Source organism: Balaenoptera borealis, assembly GCF_965194805.1.
Source record: "Balaenoptera borealis genome assembly, chromosome: 21".
NCBI classification, from domain to species: Eukaryota; Metazoa; Chordata; class Mammalia; order Artiodactyla; family Balaenopteridae; genus Balaenoptera; species Balaenoptera borealis.
In genome coordinates, this window is record NC_138880.1 from 31401736 (window position 1) to 31417853 (window position 16118).

The 16118-nt window shown below is 43.5% G+C and overlaps 1 protein-coding gene and 1 long non-coding RNA gene across 3 annotated transcripts in view; one reads left to right on the forward strand and one right to left on the reverse strand.

Moving 5' to 3' along the window:
* The window catches only part of LOC309619440, a 64368-nt gene that overhangs the window by 12113 nt on the left and 36137 nt on the right, over positions 1 to 16118 (forward strand). The window lies entirely within an intron of this gene.
* Positions 4378 to 14964, reverse strand: LOC309619491 (beta-defensin 105-like). Its single transcript, XM_082374686.1, has 2 exons — positions 11833 to 14964; positions 4378 to 8390 (listed from the first exon to the last, which is right to left on the reverse strand). The coding sequence occupies exons 1-2, from the start codon at positions 11902 to 11904 to the stop codon at positions 8049 to 8051; spliced, it is 414 nt and encodes a 137-aa protein (XP_082230812.1). The 5' UTR covers positions 11905 to 14964; the 3' UTR covers positions 4378 to 8048.

The window sequence follows — 16118 nt, forward strand, 5'->3', positions numbered from 1 at the left end:
TAATAAGATGTTTAGGAAATTTCCAAATACTTGGAAATTAAGGAATATAACTCTAGATTGTGTATGTATCAAAGAACAAATGATAAGGGTAACTAGAAAACATTTCAAATTGAATATAAAGAATATGTCAAATTTTGTGGGATCCAGCAGAAGAATCACTTAGACATTTATATCCAAATGTTTATTTTAGAAAAGGAGAAATGTATAAATCTATGACTTAAAATTCCCCTTTAAGAAAAAAATAAGGGCAAGGTAAGTCCAAGTATGTAGAAGGAATGAAAGAGGGGTTAGCACTACAGAGCCTACAGACATTATAATTGTCAGAGCAGATTCCTGTGCACCAGTTATTGATACCAAGAGATATAGTACTATGCACTAGTTACCAATCCTAGGGGAGAACTCTAAGCATTCTGCCTATTGCACCTTGGTGTCAGATCAGCCGCAGCAGTGGGTGTGGGTCCATCTGTGGCCCGTGGGTCTCTCCCAGTGGCCAATGCAAAGCAGTTTGCCCACATACACCTTGTACCAAAACAGACCCTGTCCCCTCCCCTCAGGGGACAGACATAACAGTGGGGTTGGCCGGTGCCATATGATGCACATGCTTCAGGCAAAGACAAAGGAGCATTCTGGAAGCCTGAAAGAGGGATGGATATTCCCACACAAGGTTAAAAGCCCAGTACAGGCTGTGTGGGCTTTTTATCTCTTGGTAAGGAAGTGTTCCAAGCCTGAACCCATCTTATGATGCTAAGTAGAGGTCCAAAGACTGCACACATGAGACTGCCATTCCCAGCAAAATAATAGAAAATATTATCAACAACTGTATGCCTAAACATTCAACAACTTACATAAAAGAGAAAAATTCCTTCAAAGTTTCAACTTACCAAAATTGACACAAGAATTAGCAGAGAGTTCAAATATTTCTATATCTCTTAAAGCAGTTGTTTTTATTATTATTAAGCAAAAGATAGCTTCTGCTTAGAATGTACAAAAATGGAAAGGGCATCTTCCCACATCAGCCAGACACACACCAAAATGCAGGGTGAGCTGCAAATATTCAAAGTTTCTTGAACTCTTCAGAAAGCTAAGGCTACAAGGTGACCACCTATTTCCAAATCTAAGATGAGACAGGGACCTCCAAGAAAGACAGGCCATGAGCACTTGCTTACCTAAGGCAGCTTCTACCAGACACTGGTAAAAGGAGTTCAGGTAAGTCTATAAAGAATTACTAATAGCAAGTGTAAACTAGAAAGAACATATAGAACTCCTGGGAGCCACAGACAGAGACATTCACACCAACGTCCAAGTTCTTCTTCATGAACCTCACCAGATGCTCACAAAAAAAAGATAAGAGTATGGAGATGACAGTCTTGGGAAAGATCCTTCATGATGTAGGCTGGGATGAAGGGGACAGTAGCCAATGTGAGAAAGGCACAGAGCCCTGCCAGAATCCTCCCACATGGAAAAAAAAGCCTTACAGCTCTGTGGGAAGGGCAGCAAGCACTGTTTACCAGTGTTTTGAGGGCAAACATACAGCACTGGTTAAAAAAAAAAAATCAAAGTTGAGGGAAAGGAACACAAAACAAAACAAAAACCTCTACCCTTGGCAGAAGGAAAGTCATTAATAGGGGGTCTTATGAGTCCCCGTGGGGTGAGAAAGATAACTGAGAAGAACTGCATTAAACTTCTCATCTCATCAAAAAAATATGCAAGCCATAAGAAAATGGAGTAACATCTTTAGAATTCACAAGAGGTGCCATCTGGACCTTGGTTTTACTATGTAGTTTTTTGTTTTTATTATCAATAAATTCTCTTTACTTGTTATAGGTCTGTTTAGGTTTTCTGTTTACTCTTGTATCAGTTTTGATATTTATATCTTTCTAGGAACGTGTCCAGTTTATCTAGATTATCTAAAATGTTGCCATACAATTGTTCCTAGTATTCCCTTATAATAATTTTTATTTCTTTAAGGTTAGTAGTAATGCTTCCTCTTTTATTCCATATTTTAGTAACTTGAGTATTCTCTTTTTTTCTTTGTCAGTCTAGCTAGAGGTTTGTCAATCTTGTTGATCATTTCAGAGAACAAACTTTTGGTTTTGTTGATTTTTTTCTATTGTTTTTCTTAGTATCTATTTCATTTATTTTCACTCTAATCTATTATTTTCTTCTGTTTGCTTTGGGTTACATAATGAGTTTATTGATTTGAGATCTTTCTTCTTTTTAAATATAAGCATTTGAAACTATAATTTTTTCTCTAAGCATTGGTTTAGCTGCATCCCATAAGTTTTGGTATTTTTTTAAAATTTTCGTTCACCTTGAAATATTTTCTAATGTTTCTTGTGATTTCTTCTTGACTCATTATTTATTTGGGGGTGTGTGGTTTAATTCTTACATATTTGTGACTTTCCCAAATGTCCTTCTGTTATTCCCTTGTGGTTGGAGAGCATACTTTGTATGATTTCAATTCTTTTTATTGAGGATGTTTTCTGGCCTAACATATGGCCTATCCTGGAGAATACTTCATGTGAACTTGAGAGAATCTGTGTTTTGCTGTCATTGGGTGGGCTGGGCCACAGATGACTGTGAGGTCTCGTGGGGTTTACAGTGTTCTTCAAATCTTATATTTCCTTGCTGCTCTTCTTTCTGGTTGTTCTATCCATTATTGAAAGTGGGATATTGAAGTCTCCTACTATTATTATTGAATTAAATATTTCTCCCTTCAATTCTGTCAGCTTTCACTTCATTTTTGGGGGGCTCTGTTGTTAGGTGCGTATATATTTATAATTATTATGTCTTCTTGATGGATTAACTCTTATATTATAAAAAGCTCTTTTGTCTCTAGTAACAATTTTGTCTTAAAGTCTGTTTTGTCTGCTGTTAGTATAACACCTACAGCTCTCTTTTGGTTACTGTTTGCATGGTGTATCTTTTTCCATCCTTTTACTTTCAACCTCTTTGTTTCCTAAATCAGAAGAGTGTCTCTTATAAACAGCATATAGTTGGATCTTTTTAAAAAACGTTCATTCTGCTAGTCTCTGCTTGGAGTGCTTAATTCATTTGCATTTAATGTCATAATTGATGAGGTAGGATTTATATCTTCCATTTTGCTATTTGTTTTCTAAATGTTGTCATTTTTGTTCCTCCATTCTTCCATTACTGACTTATTTTGTGTTTGCTAATAGATATTGCTTGGTGTACATCTTAATTCCTTTTTACTTTATTTTACTTAGGCCCTTTTATTTTATTTAATTCCTATTTATTTTGCTGTATATTTTTGAGGTAATTTATTAATTACTTGGGGATTTACAATTAATTTAAAACAATCTTGTTTGGATTAATGCTAACTTAATTTCAATAGTAAATAAAAACTTTGCTCCATATAGCTTTGTTTCTTTTCCCCTCACTTGTGCTATGAAAAAGAAGTTGGAGAGTTTTGAAGTATGAGAATCTCTCTTGCTGGCCTTGAAGGAGAAAGCTGCCACTTTGTGGAAAGAGTCACGGGAGTGCTAGGCAGGTGCTGCTTGCTCAGGACAAGGCCCTGGCTGACGTCCTTTCCTGCCTCAGATGATATCAGAGTCCCAACCAACACCGTGATTTCAGTCTTGTGAAACCCTCAGCAGAGAAGCCAGCTATACCGTGCCCAGGCTTCTGACCCACAGAAGCGTGAGATAACGTGCGATGCTTTAAGCTGCCGAGTTGCTAGTACTTTGTTATACAGTAAAACAAACAAACACAGCAGTATCACAGGTAGAATCTTTATGGTAAGCACATTTATGTGTTCTTTTGGGACTCTTGTGTGGCCCACCTCACTGTACAGCTTCCTGAATGGTTAATATTCTTTCTGGTTGATCTCTTATGAATTGACCTTAGCTCCTCTCCTCCCCCAGCTCTATCCTGAAACCACTTGCTACTGGTTCCCTTTGCCCTCACAGGCCACATTATTGGGGGGTTTCCCTTTAGGACGGTTTCAGCCCCGTGACCTTGGTCCATTCACTTGGTCCATGGGAATCACACCCATTTCCCTGCCTAATATCGTAAGTGCAACTACTCCACTGTTGGCTCCCTTCTTGTTCTGCCGTCATAGGCAACTCCAGCCAGAGCTCTTTTCCGGTAGATATTTTCAGGCGTGAGTCAGGCATGAGCACCACGGGGTGACATGTCAGATTCTCCAGGGAGGCTACTTGTAGCCAGTCTCATAAGGACTGGCGTGAAAGCGTTGTTTTCCTCACCTTTCCCCCTGAGAGGCTGAACACCGCCCCCCCCACATTTTCCAGAGAAATGCTGTCCCTTGACTCCTTTAGCTTTCTTTTATGCCCTCAAGTAAGTACAAGGCTGAGTGTTTCCAAACACATTCTGTGGTCACCCTCTTTGCCATTCTTTTTTTTTTTTTTTTTTAATTATTTATTTATTTATTTTTGGCTGTGTTGGGTCTTCGTTTCAGTGCGAGGGCTTTCTCTAGTTGCGGCAAGCGGAGGCCACTCTTCATCGCGGTGTGCGGGCCTCTCACTATCGCGGCCTCTCTTGTTGCGGAGCACAGGCTCCAGACGCGCAGGCTCAGCAGTTGTGGCTCACGGGCTTAGTTGCTCCGCGGCATGTGGGATCCTCCCAGACCGGGGCTCGAACCCGTGTCCCCTGCATTGGCAGGCAGAGTCTCAACCACTGCACCACCAGCGAAGCCCCTCTTTGTCATTCTTGCCTTTGCGGTTTAGTACCTCAGTTGGGAACGTGGAAGTTAATGATATTTAGTGTTTTGTCCTCTACCTTTTGGGAATTCAGCCCAAATTGATCTGCCTTGCTCTATAGGCATTGTCATTCCCTTTCAGTTATTGTGAGAGGGCTTTGAAGTAGAACCCAGAACCAAGACGGGGTAATAGCCACCTAGCATAAGACCACCAATAGCTATTGTGTTGGCCAGAAAGCTCGTTCAGATTTTCCATAAGATGTTACGGAAAAACCTGAAAACCCCGAACGAAGTTTTTGGCCAACCCAACACAATTTCAGAATTAATGGAGATAAAATCTTGCTAAACAGGAGCATTATGCAGACTAACTTGAGTCGAGGTACTTTAAGAGAAACCAGCCCCAGTGTCTCTCTTCCTTGCGCCATTTCCCTCTGACCCATCCAGCATTCAGAAGACATTCCCCTTCAGAAGATCCAGCAGAAACTGATATCAGAGATCTCCATAATGTACTGTGGAATCAACAGAAACTTATCTGAGGAAGCCATGGGCATCCACTTGACGTCGGAAAGGGCTGACTTTTCAAGTAACAAGAAATTAGTGTGAGTTGAGACTTTATTATTCTGTAGGAAGGACTGGTGTCTGAGGGGTAAAAAAAAAAAAAGAGGTAATTGCGTGGAAAAGTTCTAAAAAGAGCAAAGTACGGAAGAGAGAAGAGAGCAAGAGAAAGAAGGGAAATTTGTGAATAGTTGAGCATTTATGGGAGGTGACCTCTGAGACCATAAGCCATCTGACTCTGGATGCTATTTAAGGTAATTATTAAGGTACTATCAGGGCACAACCACTGGTCCCCCATTCTGTATGACTCTGAGACATGTACATGAATTCTTCTATAAAAAAGACTTCAGTTAGGGTCCAGAACACCTTCAGTTTTGGGAATCAAGCAATATGGGATATGGAATGAGTAGGAGATACCCTGGCCTCATGATGCTCTGTGAACCATCAACTCTACTCTTGCTGGGGAGATCTGGGCAGAAGGAGCATCCACTAGCAGGTGATGACTCAACCAGGTTTGTGAGACCAGAGCCTCCACTTGCCGCTTCCCTGAATTAATTCCTGTGAAAATGAAGGAAACGCTCTAGGGTTCACAATGGTTATGTCTCAGATCTCTTTTGGAGAACAGTTGGTCAAATGTAAATGGATCTGACAACAGAGTCAGCCTAAAAGTCAGATCAGCCAAGCTCCAGGCATGAAAATGGTTCCCATACCAGAATATTCAATAAAGAGGATTTAATATGGACAACTGGTGATAACAGTGTTGGAAAAACCAAACCTGCAAAATGGGAACAGTGAGGCCACACTAACACTAGCCACAGCTGGAATCCCCCCCTGCCGTATGGCTGGAGAAAAACAAGAGGCTCTGGTGTGCGCCCAGGAGCGGGGGCTAGCTGGCAGAAGCGGTGCCTGCAGTGGGAGTGCCGAGCGAGAAGTGAGGACACGAGCTGGAGCGGTGAGAGAGCAAATCCCACAGTTCTCCTGTCCTCTCATCTGCCATTCTTCTGCCAGGCACTTGCAGTTGACTGACACCAGCCAGAAACGCCAGGAAGCTTAGAGAGTGAGGCTTGCAGAGAATCCGCCAGTTATACAGAGCAGAGCAGGGAGAGGACAGGGAGTGGATCTGAGTGCAAAACAACACATGAGGCCGTGGTCCACTCAAACGTGGAGCAACACCTTGTTCAGTCTCACGTGTTAAAACTGAGGGCTCAGCTTTGAGTCACTACTCACAGGACTGATCATTTTGACCTTTATTTTGCGAAGCTACAAATTTTATTTCATAAGGCAAAGTTATAGAGTCAACCATTTATGCATATTCAATGCTGAACATTTTAAAATTAATCTCTAACATTTTCATGCACTGGTAGGAAGAGAAACACAGAGTTGGTGCCCTGGACCTTAACTGAGTAGATGTGAGATGTTTTAAAAAAAACACACACACCATATCCTCTCTAACACCTGTTGTCTCTTGTCTTCTTGATGGCCATTCTGAGTGGTGTGAGGTGTGGTTTTGAGTTGCATTTCCCTGAGGAGTAGTGACGTTGAGCATCTTTTCAGGGAACTGTTGGCTATTTTGATGCCATTTACGACAATATGGATGGACCTTGAGCACATTATGCTCAATGAGATAGTCAGAAAAAGACAAGTACTGAATGATATCTATTATATGTGGAATCTAAAAAAGTCAAACTTGTAAAAAACAGAGAGTAAAATGGTGGTTACCAGGGGATGGGAGGTAGGAGGATGGCATTGATGTTAAGGATACAGACTTGCAGCAGGTAGTAAATAAGCCACAGTGATCTAATGCACAGTGTAATGAATACAGACAACAGTTTTGCTGAGAGACTAAAACTTAGTTATCCGAACACTAAAAAGAAAGGATAATTAGGTACTATGATAGAGGTGCTAAATATCGCTACAACAGCAATCATATTACAATATATAAATGTATCAAATGAACATGTATGTCTTAAATTTACATGGTTCTATGTCAAATATATTCAATAAAAAATACACCATAAGTACTAGAATGAGTGATAATATATTGGTTCAACAAGAAATGATGTGGAAAAAATAATTTGTTAAACTCTATAGAATTATAATCCCGTTAACAGTGTTGTGGATGCCATTTTCATGTACCTACTTTGTGAGAATTAGTGCATGTAAATGGATACACAGAACATGATAGTGGTGTGCACACCCTTTACTGGTTTCCAGCTATGACCATGAGGAAATGACAGCCTGCCTGGGTCTCAACTTCTTCAAATATAAATGGGGATAATAAAATCTACCTTATAAGATGATTGTGAGTCATACAAGAAAATTATGGGGGAAAGATTCATAAATTATAAGGAACTCTATAAATATATAGTAACAGTATCTGATTCTGTGAGTAGCTATCAGGTACCCACTCATGTCTTGACTTTTTTGTTAATTTAAGTATAGTTGATTTACAATCTATTAGTTTCAGGTGTACAACATAGGAAGTCAATATTTTATAGATTACACTCCGTTTAAAATTATTATAAAATATTGGCTTTATTCCCCATGCTGTACAGTATATCCTTATAGCTTATTTATTTTATACATAGCAGTTTGTACCTCTCAGTCTCCCACCCCTACCTCACCCCTCCCCCATTCCCTCTCCCTACTGGCAGCCTGCTTAAAGATTATCTTAAAAAATAAGCAAAGAAACAAAGGAAGAAGGAAATGAGCATGATCCTGACACGCACTGTGTGACTTGGTTAAGCTGCATAACTTCTCGACCTTCCTTGAATATCCGGTCCTGTTTCTGAAGCCAGAAGAGTGCTGGTGTGGCTTACTGGACCCTCCGTCGGCAACAGAAAAAGTTCACCTTGCAATTCCCAACAATCTTCTCGTCCTCCGCGCACATCTTCCTGCATTTGCCCCGGCCGAGCCTGCATGGCTCGCAAGGAGCAAAGTCACCTGCACCAAGAAAGAGCTGCTGACATGCCTTTCCCAAGGGCTCTCTAGGGAGGGGAAAGAAGAAGGGAGGCTTGGGGTTTATGATTATAAAAAGTGTTTTCAAGAAACTGCCTGGACTTTTCCAAGGAGCTCCACTTTTTTCAGAGTAGAGATGGGGAGAGTTAATGTTTAAGCAAGAGGAAGGTGCAGACCCTGTCTTCATGGGTTTAGCAACCTGCATGGGTCAAAAGTAAGCACAGTTGGACAGAGTGTCATGTATATTACGGAACTACAAAAATACATACTTGATGCTGCTGTGAAGGTTACAAGGTGAAAATGGGAGGGCTATCTTGTGGTTTGGAAAGATCTTTGAGGGTAGAGTTTCAAGACTCAGGTTCAGTTTTGTTTGGGCCAGGTAATGGCCACGTGTCCTCAGTAAACTGCTTAATCTCAGCTTTGTCATTTGTCAAATGGACGTTCTAGAAATACTTGCTACATCTTTAATTTTTTTAGTGGTCAAATGGAATAATTTATGTGAGAATATTTTGCCAAACACTCTTTACTCAGTTAGCTGTTCTGGTTGTTCCTGTAAGCAGAAACTTTTTTTACAGGACCACAAAGAATTTTTCAGGATAACTTTCATGGACTAGGTAGGTAGTGCGTCTGCTAGCCAGGAAGCCTTTATTTGCTGGCCTGATTCTCCGGGGGCAGCATTTAAATTGTAGCCTCTTACTTTCTTTCCTATTATAACCACCCCTCCCCAATAACCTCAGAACAACATGGAGCCTTCAGGTTGGTGCCGCCACTGCAGTCATTCAGCGAGCTCCTAGCAGCTCACTCCTCCGTCCTCAGTGCTCATGTCAGTCGTGGTCCTCTGCTTGTTTCCGGCCTCACCACCTGCTTCTCACTCTGCGCACGGAGCGAGTTGCCCTGTGACTCACCCAGCTGCTGTTGGTCCATTCCCGGGGCGCCGTCCCATTGCCTGGCTACTGGATCTCCTGAGGTCGCCCACATAACTTCTGAATACGAACTCACAGATTGTGTGTGTTCAGGTTAAGTGTTGCTTACGTTGTATTGGAGATTTCCATGGTCCTGGGGACTGCCTTGGCTCTCCGTTTGCTCCTAGGAAGTCCACTGTTAGCGTCAAATCCATCCCCTCAGCCTTTGGTCTACTAAGCCCGGGTTCGTATCACCTTCCTCTTTTCCTTGATGCTGTACACTCATCACACCTTTGGATAAGAATTCCAATCGACTCTGAAACAAAGTCCCTGGTGACTTATTCTCACTCTCTTTGACTGGAGGTGAGAGAAGATGTCAGGTAGAGCTCTACTGAAGATGCGCTCCTGCTAGCAGCAGATGACATCAAAGTCTCCCTGATAACAAATATCAAACCAGTATCTTTCTTCACCACCTTGGTCTAAAGCCTACAGTACAGTTCTGTGGCTCCAAGGCACCTCAGATCAATAGCTGAATCTCAAGCTTCTCAACTTCTTGTTCATGTCTATCTTCTAATTTTATGACTTTCTCCTAAATTCCAGTCTCCTTCCTCACCTAGGATCTTCTGCGTTAGCATCCACCTGGCTTTCCCAGCTTGTGTGAGCTCCACTTCTCTTCACACGGATTTGCTAATAGTTGTGCTTTGGTGTCTCAGCCTGTCCTACTTCCTGAGATTTTCATTACTGAATCAGGGAAGAATCAACATTTTCAGCCATGGAATCAGAGAAGATATGGGATTCTGTTGTATTTCTCATCTGACTTACTCTTCGGAATGCCAGGGATTACCTCTAGATTCCCATTTGCTACAGACCTAGAATACCCATTCTCCCACCCATCACCCTAGTAACCCTCTCTAGTTATGTTTATATGCAGGGCTTACGTGCAGTTGCTACCCACTGGCACTGGCAAAATGATTGCTTAAGGCAGCATCTGCTCTTCTCCAGGCAGTATATGGTCTGATTGTCCAATGCTTGTGCAGCACAGTTTGTTGAGGATTTTGTTTGCTACCCTCTGCTTATGAGTATTGCTGGGCGTTATTCTACCTGGTTGAGAGTCACAGAATTAAAACTTGTCCTGACTTGGAAGTCTAGCTTACTACTTATTATTTGTATCCCCTGGGCAAAATTATTTAACATCTAATCTGTATCTCTGCTTCATCTTCTGTAAAATGCTGGTTATAATAGTACCTTCCTTAAAGGGATGTTTTGGAGATCAAATGACATAATCCACATAAGGTTGTTAATAGACTGCCTGGTACACCGTAAGCACTGAATGACTAGTGGCAACCTTACTCTTTCTCACTCTGAAATTCTGTCTGAACACTTGTAAATTTTGTTTAGAATTACCCAGGAATATTTCTTTCAGTTCTGTTTATAATATGCTTTTTTTTCCTGTGTAAGGTGAGTTCACAGAAAAAAAGATCAGTGGGCTATTCTTTATGAATATCTCTTCTGCAGTGGTGATGAGTTTTCACTGAAACGCCCTGACGCCTTTATTTGATCCTTTTTAGACCAGTGGTATACGTTTGGGACACACCTTACTGGATTTAGGAGCAGAGGCTATAAGAGATGGGTGGGCATGTTCTCAGGGCAGTGTTAACTGGCTGGTACAAGCTTGGTCCTGTGACCTTGGTTTAGTTAGTACCATGAGCTAATGAGAACAGCCACGAGGTCCAAAGCTCCATGACCAAAATTACAATCCAGTAACAAAGAGATTTCTCTGTGAAATGGAAAATCCAGATATGACGCTGGGAACAAGAGGAAGAGAAGAAGGTAGAGTTCGTGGGCTGGGATTTCAGGCAATTCTGTTTTCACCACTATCTACATGGCTTCCTGAAGTCAGAGATACCTCCATGAAGTCAGAGATACCTAACAGGGCCAGAGTTCCTAAAAATAAAAAGGGATTGAACCTACCTGCTGGAAGTGGCTGGGAATACTCGAGTCCTGCCTGGCACCCTAAATTCAAAACAAAGCACATTTTGGACATGAATATCAATGCGGGAAATAGCACTGTGTAAAAGTTTTCCCAACTCACAGAGGTTGAATCTTTTTTCTATTTTTGAAGGCCAGAACTCCTGGTATCCAAGAATAAGTTTGTTTGTTTGTTTTTTTAAAGGAATCATAGGGCTTCCCTGGTGGCACAGCGGTTAAGAATCCGCCTGCCAATGCAGGGGACACAGGTTCGAGCCCTGGTCCGGGAAGATCCCACATGCCGCGGAGCAACTAAGCCCATGCGCCACAAACTACTGAGCCTGCGCTCTAGAGCCCGTGAGCCACAACTACTGAGCCCACGTGCCACAACTACTGAGCCCACGTGCCACAACTACTGAAGCCCGCACGCCGAGAGCCTGTGCTCCGCAACAAGGGAAGCCACCGCAATGAGAAGCCTGTGCACCGCAACGAAGAGTATCCCCTGCTCACTGCAACTAGAGAAAGCCCACGCGCAGCAACAAAGACCCAATGCAGCCAAAAGATAAAAATAAAAATAAATAAATTAATTAATTTTAAAAACATTTAAAAAAATAAAAGGAATCATAGTTTGCTCATAGAAAATGCTACTGCAGGTTCAAGAGTTCTCATGAGAAGTGCAGAGGGGAGCTGCTACTCTCGTTTTAGGGTGGCACGCGGAAGAATCATCAGGCTTCATGCTCTGCCCCATCACGAACCCATCTACTCTCATTTACCTGGTGGAAATTGAGCCAAAATGAAGAAAAAGGCAAAGACAAAATAAAACATCTTCCTGCTTGGCGCCATCTCTGAGGGAAGACTCTTCAAACAGAGGTTCAGGATTCCTCTGAGAGGACGAGAGGCTCCCTTATATTTGAAAGCAATGGGATATGCTCTTGGTCAGTGGAGTGGATCCATAAAGGAAGCACATTTATACGCTCCATTTCCCAGGATCAAGGACTGATGTGATGCCTCATAACCCTTGGCCTCCATAGAGCCTTGAACTGGGGGGATTCTGACTGGGGTGGTGGAAAGGACACCAGGCCAACTCTGCCCTAGTCCAGGGAGAAGAGCAAACTACGCCTCACCGCTCCCAGCTCAGTTTGCGTATCTATCAAACAAGGACCAACTCAGAGTTATTGAGAGAGAGCACAGTCACTCCGCCAACCTCTCAAGGTTGCTCTGAGGAGCTGGTGTGATGATGACACAAAAGTGTTTTGAACACGTGGAATGCTCTGAAGGAGGCCTGGTGCCCTGTGAGAGCTGAATAAATATAGTGTCACTTCCCTGGCTTTCACGCGTACTGTCCCTAAAATTCCCAAGGAGAAAGGGAGGGGTAGCAGTCGTTTTGCCAAGTTACCTCTGAATCCCTGAGCCCGTAACAACATCACCTAGAAGACCAAAGTCATAGTTATCACACCCTTTTAATTCATTAAGAACATGGGTATTAAAAGTTATACCTGTATCACTGCACCCTCAGAAGTCCCATCCTGTTGCCTATGCTCATGCAAGGCTCTGTTCTTCATTTTTGAAATGAAAAAATAGGATAATTTTAAAATTAGTAGACTCTAATAATTAGACTCTGAAGTCAGACAGATTGATGTAGCCAGTATATGACCTCGATCAGGTTGCTTAATTTTCTGAACCTCAGCTTCTTCATCCTTAAAATGAGGATGTAATAATGGTACCTACTTCATAGGATATTTGAGAGGATTAACTGAAATAATGTATGGAAAGTGCTTAGCAGAGTGTCGGGCTATTGTTACTAGGACTGATTCACATCTCTCTCTCTAGCGTTTCTGTAAACTCTTTTCCAAGTCCACTAAGTCATAATGAAGCTTTCCCGGCCCATAAAACAAAACATCGCTGATACGTGTATGTGTTTTCAACAATTAAGCTTCAGGAACACAAGCTAATTATGTACGTGCTGGGGGATAGAGCTGAGCCTAATGCCTTTCAACTTCGGGGCATTTTTAACAACCTGTAGCCAGGCCGGCTTTGCGGGCAGGTGACCAGGGCGGTCACACAGCTCTTCCTGCCACCTTGGGGTTTAAAGCTCTGCGCTCACTGTATTGAAATTTTCCAACCTTTTACCTTTGACTATGTGTTTTGTAAACGAAGCCTGACGCTCCCTGGGAGGGTTTCTGGTCCCCGGCGCTGCCCCATGAACCCTGGGCCCCAGCCTGGCCTCCTCCTTTCTATTCCCTCCCGGCGACCGCTGCCACCGTGCACTCCTAGCTTGGACTGGTACCCAGAGAGGGTTGGGGCCATGTTCCTGAGCCCTGAGCATCTCAGGACGGGACACCGACCCACCCGCCCCAGGGCTGCTGGTGCTGTGGTGAAGGCGGGCAGCGTGACCGGAGCGAGCCTCTCCCCAGCTGCAATTCAGCACAGACTACATCCAGCACAGGCGTTTCAGGATCTCAGGAGTCGCCCAGTTGTCATGGTGGGGATGGCAGGCCCGTGAGAAGGAGAGATGCCTGGCTTGACCCTCTCTGGGGCAAGGCACACCTGCCCAGCAGCGGGTGGCAGGACTCGGGGGCAGCCCAGCAGCCAGTGGGCCACAAGCATATGCGCAGAGCGGCAGGGCGGGGGGCACCGGGGAGGGTCTGCAAGGTGTCCCTGAGTGTCCCTGTGTCCAAGGGAGTACGACGTTAAACAGCAGATAAAAAATACTATGACAGAGACCTGGGAGGAAAGGAAAAAGCTTCGTATTTTGGTGGCTTTAATGGCAACGTTTCCGTGCTTTTTGAACATGGAAGCGTGTGTTTTCATCCTGCAATAGGCCCAGCAGATGATGTAGCTGGTCCTGACCTGGAGTGAACTTCCAATCTCAGAAAAATAAAATGACGCTTGAAACCACCTCTAATTATAGGGCTTGTCCTCGTCGTGGGAACCACGAGGTCTCCCTGCACCAGTGGTCCAAAGATGGCCCCAGTGTGCTGGTCCCTGTGTCGTTTACTTCTGTAGCACAGATCCCCCGGCTCCAAACTCAAATTCTTCCACATCCAATTGCTCTGAATGTAGCACAAATAGGCATTTATTCAGCCAGGAAGAGCCCCCCTGCTTTGCACACCCTGCAAAATCACACCCACCACCTGCTAACCACGGATCAGACACACCCTGTAGCCATGACCCCAAACTGCTGCCGCCTTTCTGTGCCCTCCGACCCAGAGACTCCCCACCCTGCTGCCAAGAGACACCATCTAGACACACGCGCCCCCCGCTGATGCCTCTCTCCTCGGAGTCCCCTTGCCGTTTGGGCTGGTGGCCTCAGGCTGCGCTCTCTGGAAGGCCTCCTCCTGTAACCCTGTCCACGTGCCACCCAATATGGCCTGTGGTGTTACTGCCTCTCACGGTCCTGCTTTTTCCTTGATCAGCCCCCAAATCCTGGAACTCACCATACTCCTGTGCTTAGAATTCACCCAGTAAAATGCATTTGTCCTCTTCCCAGTCAGGTGTGAACAGGAGGACTGCTCTTTTAGCAGTTTACACACAGCAGTTCCCTCAGGAGAGCTAGTTGGCTCTTTGTGAGAGCTCAGACAAGCTTCTTTAGGCTATGGTCTGAATGTCTGTGTCCCCCCCAAATTCTTAAGTTGAAATCCTAACCCTTAAGGTGATGATGTTTGCGCGTGGGGTCTTTGGGACAAGATTACGTCATGAGGGTGGTGCCCTCATGAGTGGGATTAGTGCCTTTATAAAGGAGACCCCAGAGAGATTCCCTTCCCCTTCTGCCACGTGGGGACACAGTGAGAAGTCAGCCATCTGCCACCCGGAAGAGGGTCCTCACCCTGATCTTGCACAGCCTCCAGAACTGTGAGAAATGAATGCTTGTTGTTTATAAGCTACTGAGTCTGTGGTATTTTGTTACAGCAGCCTGAACAGACTGAGACACTATACATCCTGAATTTAGGTGAGAAACCACATGAATCCCTGACAAGAAGTGGAGTTTCCATCACCTTATTAACATTCATTTGTTTCAGAGGATCCAACGGTCAGTCTGTCATGTTTGCAACCTTCACTTGCAGATGAATCAGACTCACTTTGTAAGAAGCAAAAATAAATGAGATGAGGAGATAACAAACAAGATAAATGAAACTGTGTATAACTGAAAATATTTGGAAGTTCGTCTTTTCTTGGGGGCTTCAATCTATTTAGGTGAGGTTGGAAGGGAAGAGAGAAAATGCATGTTTTCAGTCTATCATTCCTAACTGGATCATTCATCATATATAATCAATATGCATTAAAAAAACCTAACAAAAATATCATGGTGACTGAGGCTAAAGTTAGATAGGATATTCCCCGATCGTTTTTTAAAATAAAATTTTTAGTTTGGAATAATTTTAGATTTACTGAAAAGTTGCAAAGATAGTACAGAGAGTGCCCATCTACCCTCCCCCCAGTTCCCCAACCTTAACATCCATGTTAATAGTTATTCATGTTAATAACCATGGTTCATTTGTCAAAACCGAGAAAGTCTCAGTAGTACTTGACTACTAACTAAACTACAGCATTCCAGTTTGTCTGATGTTTTCTTATGAGTGGACTGGGGTTTAGGGTTTGGGAGAAGGAGAGCACAGAGCGAAGTGTCCTTCTCCTCCCACTCCTCATGTCAGGGATACATGACTGACCCCTCCTGAGGTTAACCTTGACCACTTGGTGAGGCGTGCCTGCCAGGCTCCCCCACTCCTCAGTGACTGTTCTTCCCCTTCTATATTCTATTCTTTGGAAGCAAATCACTTTCAAGTTGAGACAATTAAGCTCCGTCCCCTGGAGGGGGAATGTCAGCAAATACCATCTGGAATTCTTCCCTTGAGAAACGTGTCCGTTTTCTCGAAGGTAGTTATACGTTCAATCCCTCATTGGTATCAGTGGAGCACGAGGAACTAAATTGCTGAGCTTATCCAGATCACGTGTGAAAACCACCTTTTCCATAACATAGCAATCATTTGTTGCTTGGCGGCTGGGGAGGCGGGGGGTTATTCTTGTTTTAACAAATGCGTCTAGGGTATTTCGACATT